This window comes from Psammomys obesus, unplaced genomic scaffold, assembly GCF_907164565.1.
Source record: "Psammomys obesus unplaced genomic scaffold, mPsaObe1.curated_primary_1811, whole genome shotgun sequence".
Taxonomy (NCBI): Eukaryota; Metazoa; Chordata; class Mammalia; order Rodentia; family Muridae; genus Psammomys; species Psammomys obesus.
The window spans coordinates 4,189,759-4,203,084 of NW_026594377.1; the positions used below are offsets into that span (position 1 = coordinate 4,189,759).

The window sequence follows — 13,326 nt, forward strand, 5'->3', positions numbered from 1 at the left end:
TGGGACCTAACTCAAGTCCTCAGGTTTGGCAGCAAGCGCCTTTACTGGCTGAGCCATCTCTCTGTCCCCTCATTGTTTTTCCTCCTTTGTCTTTTCATATCTTCCTCGCCTTCCTTCAGTCTGTTTATCCCTATGCTTGGACGATTTCCAACTATAATCTTAAAAGTATTTCAGATACTAAAGCAGTTGCGTGTAGTGGTATGGGAATTTGACTGCACTTGTTCTTGGCAATAGGAGCTTCATGTTTGCCAAACTTTTGTATTACTATTACAAATGTTTTGTTTTGTTTTGTTTTTTTTTTTTTTGCATAGAAACCAGAGTTGTAGCATTATATAATTATGCCCTAATTGCCACATTTTTGGCTTCATTTTTTTTCCCCCTCATACATCATCAACAATGGTCCTCCACCTTTCTTTAAAACTTAGCACATGGTTCCAGAGGCCTGAGAGTAACATCTGTCATCTTTGGGAAATTAATTAACTCCTAGCAACTTAATTAGAACGATAGAATGCTTCACAGAGTTTTGAACACTAAGTATCCTCAGCTGCTGTCTGACAGTTTTATGAATTTTTCCTGAGGAAACAAAGAAATGTTAAGTCTGGTTTGGTGAGCCAGTGAATTTAACTGGTAATCAGCATGGACAGCATATACACAACTAAGTGAATAAAGAAAAAGTCACACACACTCAGTAACTGTTAACTCTCAGTAAATTGATATTTGAAATTAAAATTAATGTATTATTGGGTGCTGGGGTGCCATAACATGCATGTGGAGGACAGCCTCTTGGGCTCTGAGATAGAAGGCAGGTCACCAGGCTTGTGAAGCAAGTTTCCTTATCCACTGAGCCAACGCCCAAATAACTTTTTATCGAGAGTTTGCGTTGTTTATCCTTGTTGGTGGCTGTTTCAATTTGTACTAAAATACAAAACTGTTTAGAGATGTAGTGATTCTTATGCCTATTTTTGTGCCTAAATATATGTTCCTTGCTGTGGACTGTCTTTTCATAAATAGTTATAAAGGGTCTTAAGCTACAGTTGAGTCAGAATGTAAGTTCAGGAGATTTTTATTTCCTTTACATTAAATATTGGTAGTTCTGGTTCTTTAACTTAAATCTTTAAAAGTTGTAAAACCCCTTTTACACTCACAGAATTTTATACTATTTTTATAATGGAACTTTTAAGTCTTTAAATGAAATCTGTGTAACTATGCCAGTGCAAGTAGGGAAGTAACAGATGGAAGTGAGAGTCCTTTCATAACCTGATCCTGGAGTGACATATACCAAGTCCTTATCATTCAAAGTGTGTCATCGTGGGGCTGGAGATATGGCTCAGTGGTTAAGAGTGTTTGCTGTACGACTTTGAGAACCGGGGTCTGCTGCACACCTGTAGCCCAACTACTTAAGTCAGAGACAGGAGCATCATTGGGACTCCCTAGCTGCCAGCCTAGCCTCCAAAGCATAAGCTTCTGTCCAGGGAGAGAATATGCCTCAAGGAAATAAGAAGGAGCGTGGTAGAGGGGACACCTGCTGCTCTCCTCTGGTCTCTGCACACACCACACACACACACACTTCACACATATGCACACATTCATGCACAACCTACTTCTAAATTAAAGCCAGTCACTAGAAACGTACTTTCAGAGGGACAGTATTGCATGGACACATTACTTAGAGGCAAACTGCCACCTCTTTCACAGGTTATTATTTTTTTATTTTTTATTTTTTTTTGGTTTATGTTTGATTGAAAAATTCTTAATCGCGTTTCTCATGAGCCCCTACACCCTCCAAAGGTACAGAGAAATGAGTGTGCTTTATACTTACAAGTTTAAAGTTATTTTTTATACATAGCTTAGATGGGTTTCAGATTTGGACGTGGCTTCTCTTAGGTTTATGGGAAAGTGAGCAAAGCATCAGAGAACTATTAGAAGAATGAATATGTAAATGAGAAATTGATGGACATTTTAATTGCTGGAGAGTTGTTTTGAAGATTGTTTTGAGCTTTGTCTTATCAAAGTAGAAGGGAAGGAAGGGATTTCAGACCAAGATAATAACAAGTGTACTCTCAACTTACTATGTGGTGCATTCTGGGTTGACATGAACTTCAGTAAGAACAGGGAGAATGAGCTTTGTGAAGGAAGGGAAATAATGCTGGAAAAGAAAATTGGGGAGAGGATATTTTCCTAGCTAATGATTAGGACCAAGCTGATCTCTTTAAATAGAGAAAGAAACTATATGCTGATGAATACTGTAATCTAGAGAGGCTTTGTGACTTCTTTGTGAAAGAGTCTAACAGAGTATACCCACAAAGCAGCCTCTGATCAGGAGGGTTGGATGATAGTACTGACAGTTTTGAAAAGCTTCAAGAGCTATTTGGTCTTAGAGGGGTGAATATTGACATGGCTAGTCCCACTCCCTAATAGTCTTTTGAGTCTGTAGCAGTGTTATTTTCCTCAGATTAAAAATTAGATGTATTCATTCCTTTTAAGTTTTAGTCATAGGCAAAGGCTATGAGGGCAACTTTCCTGAGTTTTTCTTTTTCACTTATGACTGGAGAGGAGAGCAGGTTTTAAGCCCTTGCAGACTCTCCAGGAGGTTATAGGCTAACAGGGTGGGGGAAGCCTGACTCAAGTCAGCCAGAAGAGACCTATTTAGGTTAAGCTAATTTAATTTTGGGTTTCTGTTGTAGAAAGTCAAACCTGACTCTTAAATAATATAGGTGGGCCAAAATATAAGATTGCATATTTAAAAAGTAAATAAAACAAAAGCTTGAATGCCTTTGAGGACTGAAATCTGACAAACTTAACTGATGAGGCTTGAGTGAGGAAATAGTTTGTTCTGTTTTAGGTGCGCTGATTTTGAAGTGGCTTCTTTTGTTCCTAGGTTTTTGGTTTGGACCAGCCAAGTCTGGTTAACTTTGATTTTTCATTCTCTTCATACCTCCTAAGATGCTGTGTTCCTTAATTTTAGAAATGCCCTTAGCTGTAGCCAACATTTGCAGCTACGAGCCTTCACCTCTAGTCTCAGAGCCACTTCAAGCTGGCACTGCTCATCACTGAGTTGCCTTGGCTCCCTGTGTGCCATTCTGTTGGTCTAATGCCACTGGAGATTCTGAATTGTCATTTCTGTTCTGGCCATGGGGAAACAAAGGCTGCTGGAATTAATAAAATGTTTGGCCTATCTCCTGATTCCTAATGTGACATCTCTATCTTGTTGTGTTTTCTGAAAAGAATTTTGTGATTAGAGTCACTTAAGGTGTCTGACTATGTGTGTTCTATCTTTTAGCCTAAAGGACTGAAAGGAAAAATTGTAGGACGGGAAAAGAAAGTCATCCATCCATACAGTAGAAAAGCAGCTCAGATTACAAGAGAGTCTCACAGACAAGACAAGAAGGAAAGGTAAGTGTTGTGTCCTGTTCGTGTTGTGCCCTGGGGAAAGCTCCTTCATGCAGCTACCTATCAGATGTGTGTTCTTCAGTCTCCAAACCCTATTTTCCTTTATTCAGTATGTTTCCATTAGTTCTTGCACTCAGGTAAAAAAGACCTCTGACCTAAAACATAAGTAGCAGTTCTGTGGTGAGTGTAATGCAGAAAAGCTAACACAAGCTAAAGATAAAGAGGATAAAGAGGGGAGATGTTCTCTTTTATAGGAGTCATGGAAGACTCCTCAAGAAGTTAGTTTGAGCAGTGTTAGAGATAGTAGGGAGGAAACTATTGATGAAGGCATTTCTGTTGTGCTCTGTGTTCAGCATAACAAAGGAAACGTGGAATGTGTGGTTGGGTCTAGTGCTAGAGACAGATGTCACAGGTCAGGGAGCCATTAGTATTTGTGGCTTGGGACCAGGAGACTAGATCATCGAATGAATACTGTGATGGGAAGGAAAGGGCAGCCAAGGCTTGGGTCAGTCTAGTAGTTTTCTCAGAGTTGGGCAGTGTTTGGAGAAAATTCTGTCACAAATACCAGAGGGAAACACATACCAAAGAACATCAAGGTACTTTTAGTGTTTTTAACTGATTGCTAAACCCTTGTTTTAGAAATTTTCTAATCTGTGTGCAAGTTTCCTCTAAGACTGGAGGAGAGGGCCTAAAGCTGAGGGAGAATATATTACAAAGATTCTATAAAGTGAAGACCAAATAGAAGTTATTTCTGTTATTTTGAACTAGCTTTGCTATTCTAGTGAGCGTAACAGGTGTCCATGTAGCGTCTGGTGGAAACTTGTTCACTTTTACTATATTTTGATACGTTGCCTAAAATCTAGAGCCTCACTTAATAAAGCTTGGCTGTTTTGCAGTGATTTGGTTAGATGTTTTATAGGAGAGACTGTAGAATTTTCTTTTTTGTGGGGGATGTATCTTTTTTAATAAAAGTTTATGGAGGTAGTACTGTCTTAAAATAGTTTTCGAGTTTCAGCTGTTCATTTATCACTTAGCATTTTTGCTATTCTTTTTAACATAATTTACTGCACCTGAACAGTATGATTTTTACCATTGCCCATATGTATATTTCACAAACTTCATTTGACCTGAGATGCACCATTGAGCTTATTAGACCTTGCACTCAGAAGGTGGGCTGAGATTTGCATTTCAGGTGTTTTCCACATATTGCCACTGCAGTCATAGCCTAGTTAGACATTTGTTTGCATAAACAGGACTGGTTCTCTAGGCTTTCCCTAGTCACTAGTATGCTGAAACAACACTCTAGTAACATCTTCTCCCAGTGATTTAAAAGGTAATTGTGGCATTCTGTATATCTTTGTTGTTAAGATATATTTATTTTTACATGTGAAAAAATGTCAAAGTTCTCTGGGAAGTTTTTCTTTGCAAAATTATTGACAGATTTCTAAGCCCCTACTTTGGAAAATTTCTAATTTATGTGTACCTTTTGGTTCAAGATTGAAGACTGAGAGGGCCTTGCGTCTCAACCTTATTGGTAAGTGCTTCTGAGTACTTGAAATTCTGGCTACAGTATAGTGAATTTTTGCTCTAAAGCAATTTCACTCTTTATTATTTTTATCAGACTTTTTTTTTTTTAAACCAGACAGCTAAAAGAAAACAAATGAAATTCAGCAAAGCATTTCAGAATAAAGTGCTAGTACTCCCTACAGCTCAGCTTTGCAGACATCTTGTTGCTATGCAGCTCCACATCTGCTTGCCTGCTCAGGGTTCGTCCTCTCTTCTGACAACTAAGACAGTGAATGGTATGGCTGTGTTAACTTTCTGCAGCACATGCCTGAGACTGTTTATAAAGAGGAAGAGCTTTGCTTTGGCATATAGCTGTGTGGTTTCAGTCCATGAAGCTGATCATGTTGCTTTGGGACTAGTAGCAGTGCAGAAAGCAGTGGCAGAGGATGTGTGGTAGAGCAAGCTGCTGACCTCAAACTTGCCAGAAACAACGACAGGCAGGCAGGGGGAGTGGGGTGTCTAGAGCCAACATTCCCTTCAAGGGCACTTTTTTCAGTGATGTGAGAGTGTCCACTAGACCTCACTTCTCAGAAGCTGCCTTATCCCGCAGTAGCATCAGGTACTAGAGAACAAACATTTAAGACATGGGCCTTTAGGAACGGTCTAGAACCAAGCTACAGCAGTGGTTTCAGTAATGTGGAGCAGGGGGTTCTTGGTTAATAATGCGGGTGCACACATTTGGTCTTTATCAGTAGTACAGTCTCCCCTTTTACCCTTTTTCTTCTTTCCCCCACATCCCTTTTCCTTTTCCCCCTCTCTGCCTGTCTTTCTGTGGGCCACTTTTATTGCTAATAAGTTTTTACTGACATGTCCTCGATTTCTCTTTTCATAGCACCTGGTGCCTCTCTTAGGCCTAACATGTTTGGTAATGCTGTGTATCACCTACTTAATTTCATGTGTAAATGTGAAATCATGCTGATCTGCAGAGAATAATTTGAAAGTTTTAGACATGGTGCCAGGCAGTATGTTTGTATTTAATAATTATTTCTATCTTTGATCAAATTTTAAAATATTGTTTTAAAATATTGCTTTATAAGAACTTAGCATTTCATTGTCTATTAATCCATCTTTCTCTCTTCCCTGTTGTTAGGGAAGAAATGTATGGGGCTGCAGAGATGCTCAGTGGCTAGGAAGCAGGCATTCTGCTCTGGCAGAATTCAATTTCCAGAATCCGTATGGTGTGGCTCACAAACCACCTGTAAATCCAGCTCTTTGAGACCTAGCATTCTCTTCTGGCATCTGTGGACACTGCACTCATGTGCACAAACACATACTCACACATACCTGCACATAATTAAAATATAAACAAGCTGTTTAAAAGAAAAGAAATGTAGGCAGGCACCACTCTGATCCTTGTCTCTGCCTTTAAATGAAATGTTGAATTTCATTTCTGACAAACTGGTTTTGATGCAGCTACACAGGTTTTTCTATTTAAAACTGAAAATAATTGTGCTTTTGTCTTTAATGCTTTGATATGGAGTTATGGTGAAAGTCTGTTTGTGTGGAGCTTGTGCCACTAAACTTCTTTGGTACTTGTTCATAGGTGACAAGCTTCAGTGGTTTCACAGTCATCTAGATAACAAAAAAATGAGGTATTCAAAGAAAGATGCCTGCGAATTAATTGAAAGGTAAATATGGGGTGTATCATGAGCCAAGTATCAGAAAAGAGAATTTCAGCCTGGTTCTAAAGAGAGAGAGCTGTGCTCTGGATTTGGAGACAAGCAGATAGGCTTTTCTTTCTTTTATTTTTATTTTTATTTTTTAAACAAAACCAAAAAACCCAGGTATATTTAAATTTATATCCCAGCTCAGGCCCATTTTTAGTTAGTTTCCTGGGATTAGGGAAGGCTTCCTAAAGTGGGTGTCTGCCCTGGCCCCTCTGGGTGTTAACAGATTGAGGTAAGGTAGCTTGAAAGAGCCTTCAGACTGAGAGGACAGTGTCTTCAGGGCCAGGGGTGAGAGAGAAGCTGACCAGTGAAAAACCCCACTGCACGTTTCATGTGAGTAATAGCAAGCTCAGAGGCTCCTGTAACAGATCAACAGCATTAGGTGGCCATCTACGTATGGATGGAATCTGAGGACGAAGGGAACTCTGGAGGACTTCCAGGAAGCACGTGTGCTCATCATGCATGTACATGTACATGTACTTCTCTGCCACAGCCAGAGAAGGGGACATGACATTGCTGGAGCACAGTCCAGGAACGGTGCTGTTGTCTTCTGCTTGGTTAGTAGATGTAGCACCCATTTTTAAACTCTTTTATTTGGGTTTCCTTAAAGCCCCTCCCAGTCCACAACCCCAGGCAGGCAGGAGAGAAGGTTAGTGGGGAGAAGGGTCTCAGACTCCATTGTTTCTTGCTGTTTAGGGTCAGTGGGTTCTTTGGGGGCTATACCAACCCCTGTCAAAAGCAACGCATCAGGCAGTCTCCACCAAACTGCTGCATTGAAATGTTTCTCTCCATCTGCCACACCGTCCATCCCCGACCATGCCAGACTGCTACATACCGCATGCCAGCACCACACACCACAGTTTTCTCCAGGCTTCCATATTTAGCTCCCTCACAGTCCCAGACCATGCCCCTCTCTGTGCTTCACGAGGCAGGCTGTGACCAGCTGGCAAAGGCTACGTCCCTCTTGAGAGAGTTATTAGCTGTGGAAAAACTGAAGCCCAAACTAAAATACCACACTTGGGATTAAAACAGAAACATGTTTACGTAGTATAACTGAGTTTACAAAGAAACCAAGACTTCCATTACAGGTAGGAACTTGATGAAGAGCTAGAATACTAGGAGGAAGAACTTAGGTGTACATAGGGAGAAAGTAGCCTCTAAACTTCACTATGTTCTGAGAGGGAGCTCAAGGGGTGGAGTAGCCATGGTGGAGCTGGAGGAAAAGTCTAGTGTGAATGTTTGTTAAGGATGAGATACTTTGGGCTAAAGACGAGAGCTGGTAGGTGGTTCGATGTGAGGGTCCTCAGTTTTGCCAACAGCATGCTGTGATTTTGTTCCCTGAAGTTAAACAGATTATTCAGGAACATGATTAAGACTGAGGAATTTGAGGATGTCAGAATTCAAAGGATATGGATACATGGGTACTACATTTTAAATGGATTAGCATAAGGCCAAATAGACACTGTAACTCAGTTCATTTCTATATTTTCAGTTATTTGAATCGGTTCAGCAGTGAGCTGGAGCAGATTGAGTTACAAAACAGCATCAAGGACAGGCAAGGAAGGAGGCACCATTCCCGGGAGGCTACCATCAAGCAGACAGTGGAGCGGGAACGGCAGCAGTACGAAGGCTATGGCTTTGGTATGTACTCTTGGATTCAGTTTGCTTTTTAACAGAGCATCTGATTTACACTGAATTTCAAAGGTTTCGCCTTACCCTGTTGATTTATCCTGATCTTCTTTTGGCTTTTTTTTTCTTTCATGTATAGAATACTTATAGTTCTATTTCCTTGTGACAGTTGACAGCCATCTACTGTGACAGAGTCAATTCTTCCTAGCACACGCGCAGCCTGCCTTCCTTATGATGCTGTTACTTGCCATCCACAGACACATCCGACTTTCCTGTACACAGATGTCCCTCCTATCCACTATTGTCCCTCATGTTCTCCAGGCCAAACTAAGGCATTTTTTTTTTCTTGGCATTTGGGCTCGCATAACTAATTCCTTGGGGTGTGGACAGCACAGTAAATTGGAAACATAGAAGATCACCGAGCAGGATGGGGTACTGAGTTGAAGAACCTCACATTTATAGCCATTCAAAGGTTATACCTCCTGCAGATAATACTTGATTATCTTACTGTTACTATTTTTTAAAAATAATAATTTCAAGTGAAAAATTCAATGTTGTGGCTTAGGAAACCAGATGCCCCGGCAACAGAGTGTGCAGTAGTGAAGTAGCAGCTGTCCCTTACAGAACTAGCGAAGGTTTGAAGTTTATCCTGTCACTGTCTTCATTCATTTTTCTTCCCTTATCCCTGTAGGCCTTGGTGTTAATATGTACTTTATTCATCAAAACAGTAGTTAAAATATGTAATAGCAAAATTAAAAATTTAAGCTCTAATGAAAAGAACATGAACATACACGATCCCAAAAGAACTACTCTGGATAATACTAGAAGCTCTGAAATATGTCTACTTCCTTTTCACTGCTAAAGTGTGTTTCTTAATCTAAATAAAGGAAAGTATATCTTTGGAAATAGACACAGCCACACTTGATCCCTGGACTCTACCCTACTGGAAAGTAGAGAGGACTCCTCAACTTGAAAATAAAATAGAAGCCAAGCATGGTGGCACACACCCTTAATCCCAGCCCTTCTTTGAGTTCTTGGCCAGCCTACTCTACATAGTTCCAGTATAGCCTGGTTATATTGGTTACATAGAGAGCTCCTTTCTCAAAAAAAATATAAATAAAATAGAGGATATGTTTCTCTGGTTCAGAAAGTCTCAGATCAACTCAGAAACACTTGACACTGCACCCGCTACAAGTGTAGAGCCCCTGCCACTCCTGTGGTGTTCACATGTTGCTCTCTGATACTGTACTTGAACTTTTCCTATCACCATGATAAAATACCCAGGCAAAAGCAACACAGGGAAGGAAGGGGTTCATTTTGCCTCAAAGTTTAAGCCTGTTGTAGTGTTGAAGTCATAGTAGTAGGAGCTGTGTCACATTGTATCCACAATGGATGCTGGTGCTAAGTTCTCTCTCTTTTCATTCTCTAATCTCATGGCCATCTCATAATGTAAAAGTACATTCAATCCAATTTTAAAAGTCCCGGCTTTTTAAATTGCAGTACTTCTTAAAGTCCATGTTTGAGACTCAAAGCCAGTCATCTCCTAACTGTGAGAGCGCATGCAAGTTACAGGGTAATTTAAATTGTATTGAGTTTTTTGAGGTCCTAAGGATTATACCTCTTAAAATTTTTCATATTTTGAGTAATGTGATTTTTTTTTTTTTAATGTTCAATAATCTTTGAAATCTGGTAAATTCTACCAATGTGATATAAGGTAAGTACTTAATAGCCTGTCTTTCATAGCACTGCAAAGTAAAACACTCCCACACTTGGTGGTTGGAATATGCCAGCTTATTTCACAGGTCTGCAAATACATTCTGTGTAACAGAATTCTTATGTCATCCCTGTACACTGAACTCTGTTCTTCCCACAAGTGGTTTTTATGTTGACTGTTGTGCTTTGAGAGTGTTATTCTTTGGGACCAGAGAGGTCGTTCAGCAGTACTTACTGCCATCTCTGGTGGCTCATAAATGCCTGTAATTCCAGCTTTAGGGAAACCACACCTTCTGGACCCTGCAGGCACTTACACATATATGATATACATAGACACGAGCACATTTACGCGTAAGTTTAATTTTTTTTCCTTTTTATTAACACCAGTTGCCATGTTGAGAGATAAGAGTAAAACTATAACAACTAAATGTAGAAAGAAAATGCCTAATGTATATTAATTCTTTCCTTTCTTAGAGATCCCAGACATTTTAGATGCTAATAGTCTACAGGCTTTCCGGTGAGTATCTGAATTCCTTGGAAGTTGTATGTGAAATGCAGAAGCATGAACTTCCCTGAATGTAGATGTTAATAAAAGAACAGAGAGAGTTCTGTTGGCGTTCCTCTCCTGTCAGTTTGCTTGTATCTGTCTGCAGCGCCCAGTGTTTACTGGGATGCTGCAGCTGACGTTCCTTTGCTTTCCAGAACACTTTAAAATCCTGTATACTCTGGTAGCAACGCTTCTTTCTCTCCTGATGCTAATTTCTTAATGATAAAATTACAGGAACAGATGAATAGAAACTGATGCCAGGGCAAGAGTTTTATCCTTGAGAACGTTTGATCTATGACTCTGCCTAGTAGCCATGGAGACTACTGAGCTGTAGAAACTCAGATTTCTTAGTTTTTAAGCTCAGATTCTGTGTATTAAAAAGTGCCTTCTATTAATAATTTTGGTCTTCACTAAAACATATCAGGGAGTCTGAATTTTTTCTGCAGTGAAATTGGATAAATTCAAATCCAAGCATAATGTAAAACAAATGTGTTCCTTGTTTCTGAAGCAGTGTGTGTTCTGCTTCTTCCAAAGTGTGAGAGATGAGCGCAGCATGTTAGCTTTGTTGGGTAGCCACTCTTGAAATGGTCTCTTATGAGACAATTGATGGTAGAATTTTTATACAAATGGAGAGGACAAAATATGATTTTTTTTTCTTACATATTAAGCTGCAGCGTGCCTGTGTGTGAGAATTTTCTTTGCTGATTTAGAGGTTTGCTAATCGTGCCATAATTCTAACATTTGAGGGTTTTGAGACCATGTAGCCTGATAAAGGAGGTTATATAGGGTAGGGAGAAGAAGTAACTAAGATTTCTTGTGCAGTTTGAAGTTTAGGTTGTGTAGGAGTCTGTGCAGGTGATAAATGCTGCTATAGCAGTAAACAGCAGGACTTCCGGCCTGGGCTGTTGCATCCTAGCCCCCTTTATGCTGATGCTTTTATTCTCATGTATGTGAAATCGTTCATGAATTTAAAGTCTTCCCTCTACTGTGGGCAGAGGTCTGAAAGTGGCTGTCTTTGCTCTGCCGTTACCACTCTCAGCACTACACTCATTTTTTTTCTAGGGAATGGGATTTTGATCTGAAGAAATTGCCAAACATCAGAATGAGGAAAGTTTGTGCTCATGATGCAATCCCTAAGAAGCGCAAACAGAAGAATAGTTTAAATATAGAAAAGGACTTAGGAGAATTAGAACTAACAGGGGAAACTGTGGACTCAACAGATGGGAAACTGGAACCAGCCAGTGAAGCAAGTGACACGGATGAAGAAATGACTCCAGTGCCTGTCTGACCTTACTGAAATCACTTGACTTTAAAACATCCTACTCACTGAGTATGCTAAGTAATCATCTGTGTGTGGGCTGGTGAGATGGTTCAGCCAGTGAGGGGCTGCAGCCACGCCCACCTGCCAAAGTTTGATTCCCAGAATTCATTGGTCAAGAGAACAGATACTACCCGATTTCTTCTGACATCCTCTCGCACACTGTGGCCTGTCTGCATATGTACACACAAATAAAATTTTTAGTAATTTCATGTAAGAATTTGCTATTTAGCTCATTCTCAAATAAGTTATTTGCAGTTTTAAAACATGTTTATAATTTTTATTTAAGAATTTCCTATAAATTGCTTTTAAAATACAGAGATTATATTAATCTGCTTTTCATTGTGGCTGAATACCCGAGACTGGTTGTTTAGCTGAGAGTCTAAATCGTAACCGAGTGTGGTCGTGGGGAGGCTTCTCTGTCTCCATCACATCATGCCAACAGTATCATAGTGAAGGAAACATGAGATGGAGGGGGATGCAGCAGGCTAAGCAACTGGGAAGGACCTTATTCCTAAAGTCCTGTTATCTTTGGACATCCCTGTATGGAGCCAATTTTCTAACACTTAAACCCCAGGACGGAGGCACTGTTAAACTATATCTGAAACAGCATTGTCTTCAAAGGCCATTTAGCCTGAATTTTGTAAAAGGGAGAAGTGGGGGGAAAAATGGGGCTTAGAAAGACAGCTTGGTCAATGAAGTGCTATGGAGGGCCTGAGTCTCTTACCCCAGCACCCATAGTAAATAAGGGGCTGGTGGCATGTGCCTATAATACCAGTGCTGGGGTGTGGGGTCTGGGTGGAGACAGTAAACAGGTACAAGGTGATTGGTCCTGGTTCAAGAGTCCTATTGTGCTGAAAGTGGTACTCTGAAGTGGACAGTGCTAACAAATCTTGGGCTTCGGTCTTGGGTGGCATTTTTAGTATGTGCCATTGTGTATTGGAATTAACTTTGATTTTGATTTTACAGAGATTCACCTAAATTTGGCTTGATCCTCAGAAGAAAATGTGGGCTTTTGGACAGTATTGGGACTGTTCAAGGAGCATGGTGTTTAAAAGAACATGGTGTTCAACTAAATGCAGTTTGGGGTGTCCAGAGGCAGAATATTAGGCGTGAATTTTAAATGTGCCCCAGAAACTCATGCTTTGAACACTCAGCCTTTACCTTCTGGTGCTGTTTTGAAGGTTGTAGAGTATTTCTGAGGTGGGGCCTGCCTGTGAGTAGGGTCAGGTGTTTGAAGGTCATCATACCTACCCCTGGGTCCAGTCAAGTCTGCCAGCATGCAAGAAGTTGCTGCAGGAACTGTGGCCAACTGAATTCCTTCTGAAACTGAGCCAGAGTATACTTTTCCCTTAATCTCCTCCTCCCCCTTTAGGAATTTGGATCACAGCAGCACAAAAGTAACTAATACATCTTTCAGATATCAGTTGAGGCAGCATGCCTATTCGCAGGCAACAAATCATAAAATACTGCTCAAAAGGCTGTTGCCACATGTA

At 40.3% G+C, this 13,326-nt stretch overlaps 1 protein-coding gene across 1 annotated transcript in view; it reads left to right on the forward strand.

The window, feature by feature from the left end:
- Tma16 (translation machinery associated 16 homolog) overlaps nucleotides 1–12,042 on the forward strand; it is a 12,747-nt gene extending 705 nt beyond the window's left edge. The window contains exons 2-7 of the mRNA XM_055618728.1: nucleotides 3,281–3,393; nucleotides 4,887–4,924; nucleotides 6,500–6,584; nucleotides 8,116–8,264; nucleotides 10,440–10,482; nucleotides 11,575–12,042. Of these exons, the coding sequence (XP_055474703.1) occupies nucleotides 3,281–3,393; nucleotides 4,887–4,924; nucleotides 6,500–6,584; nucleotides 8,116–8,264; nucleotides 10,440–10,482; nucleotides 11,575–11,800 (654 nt within the window). The 3' untranslated portion in view covers nucleotides 11,801–12,042. The remainder of the gene's footprint in view (nucleotides 1–3,280; nucleotides 3,394–4,886; nucleotides 4,925–6,499; nucleotides 6,585–8,115; nucleotides 8,265–10,439; nucleotides 10,483–11,574) is intronic.
- The last annotated feature ends 1,284 nt before the right edge of the window (nucleotides 12,043–13,326 follow it).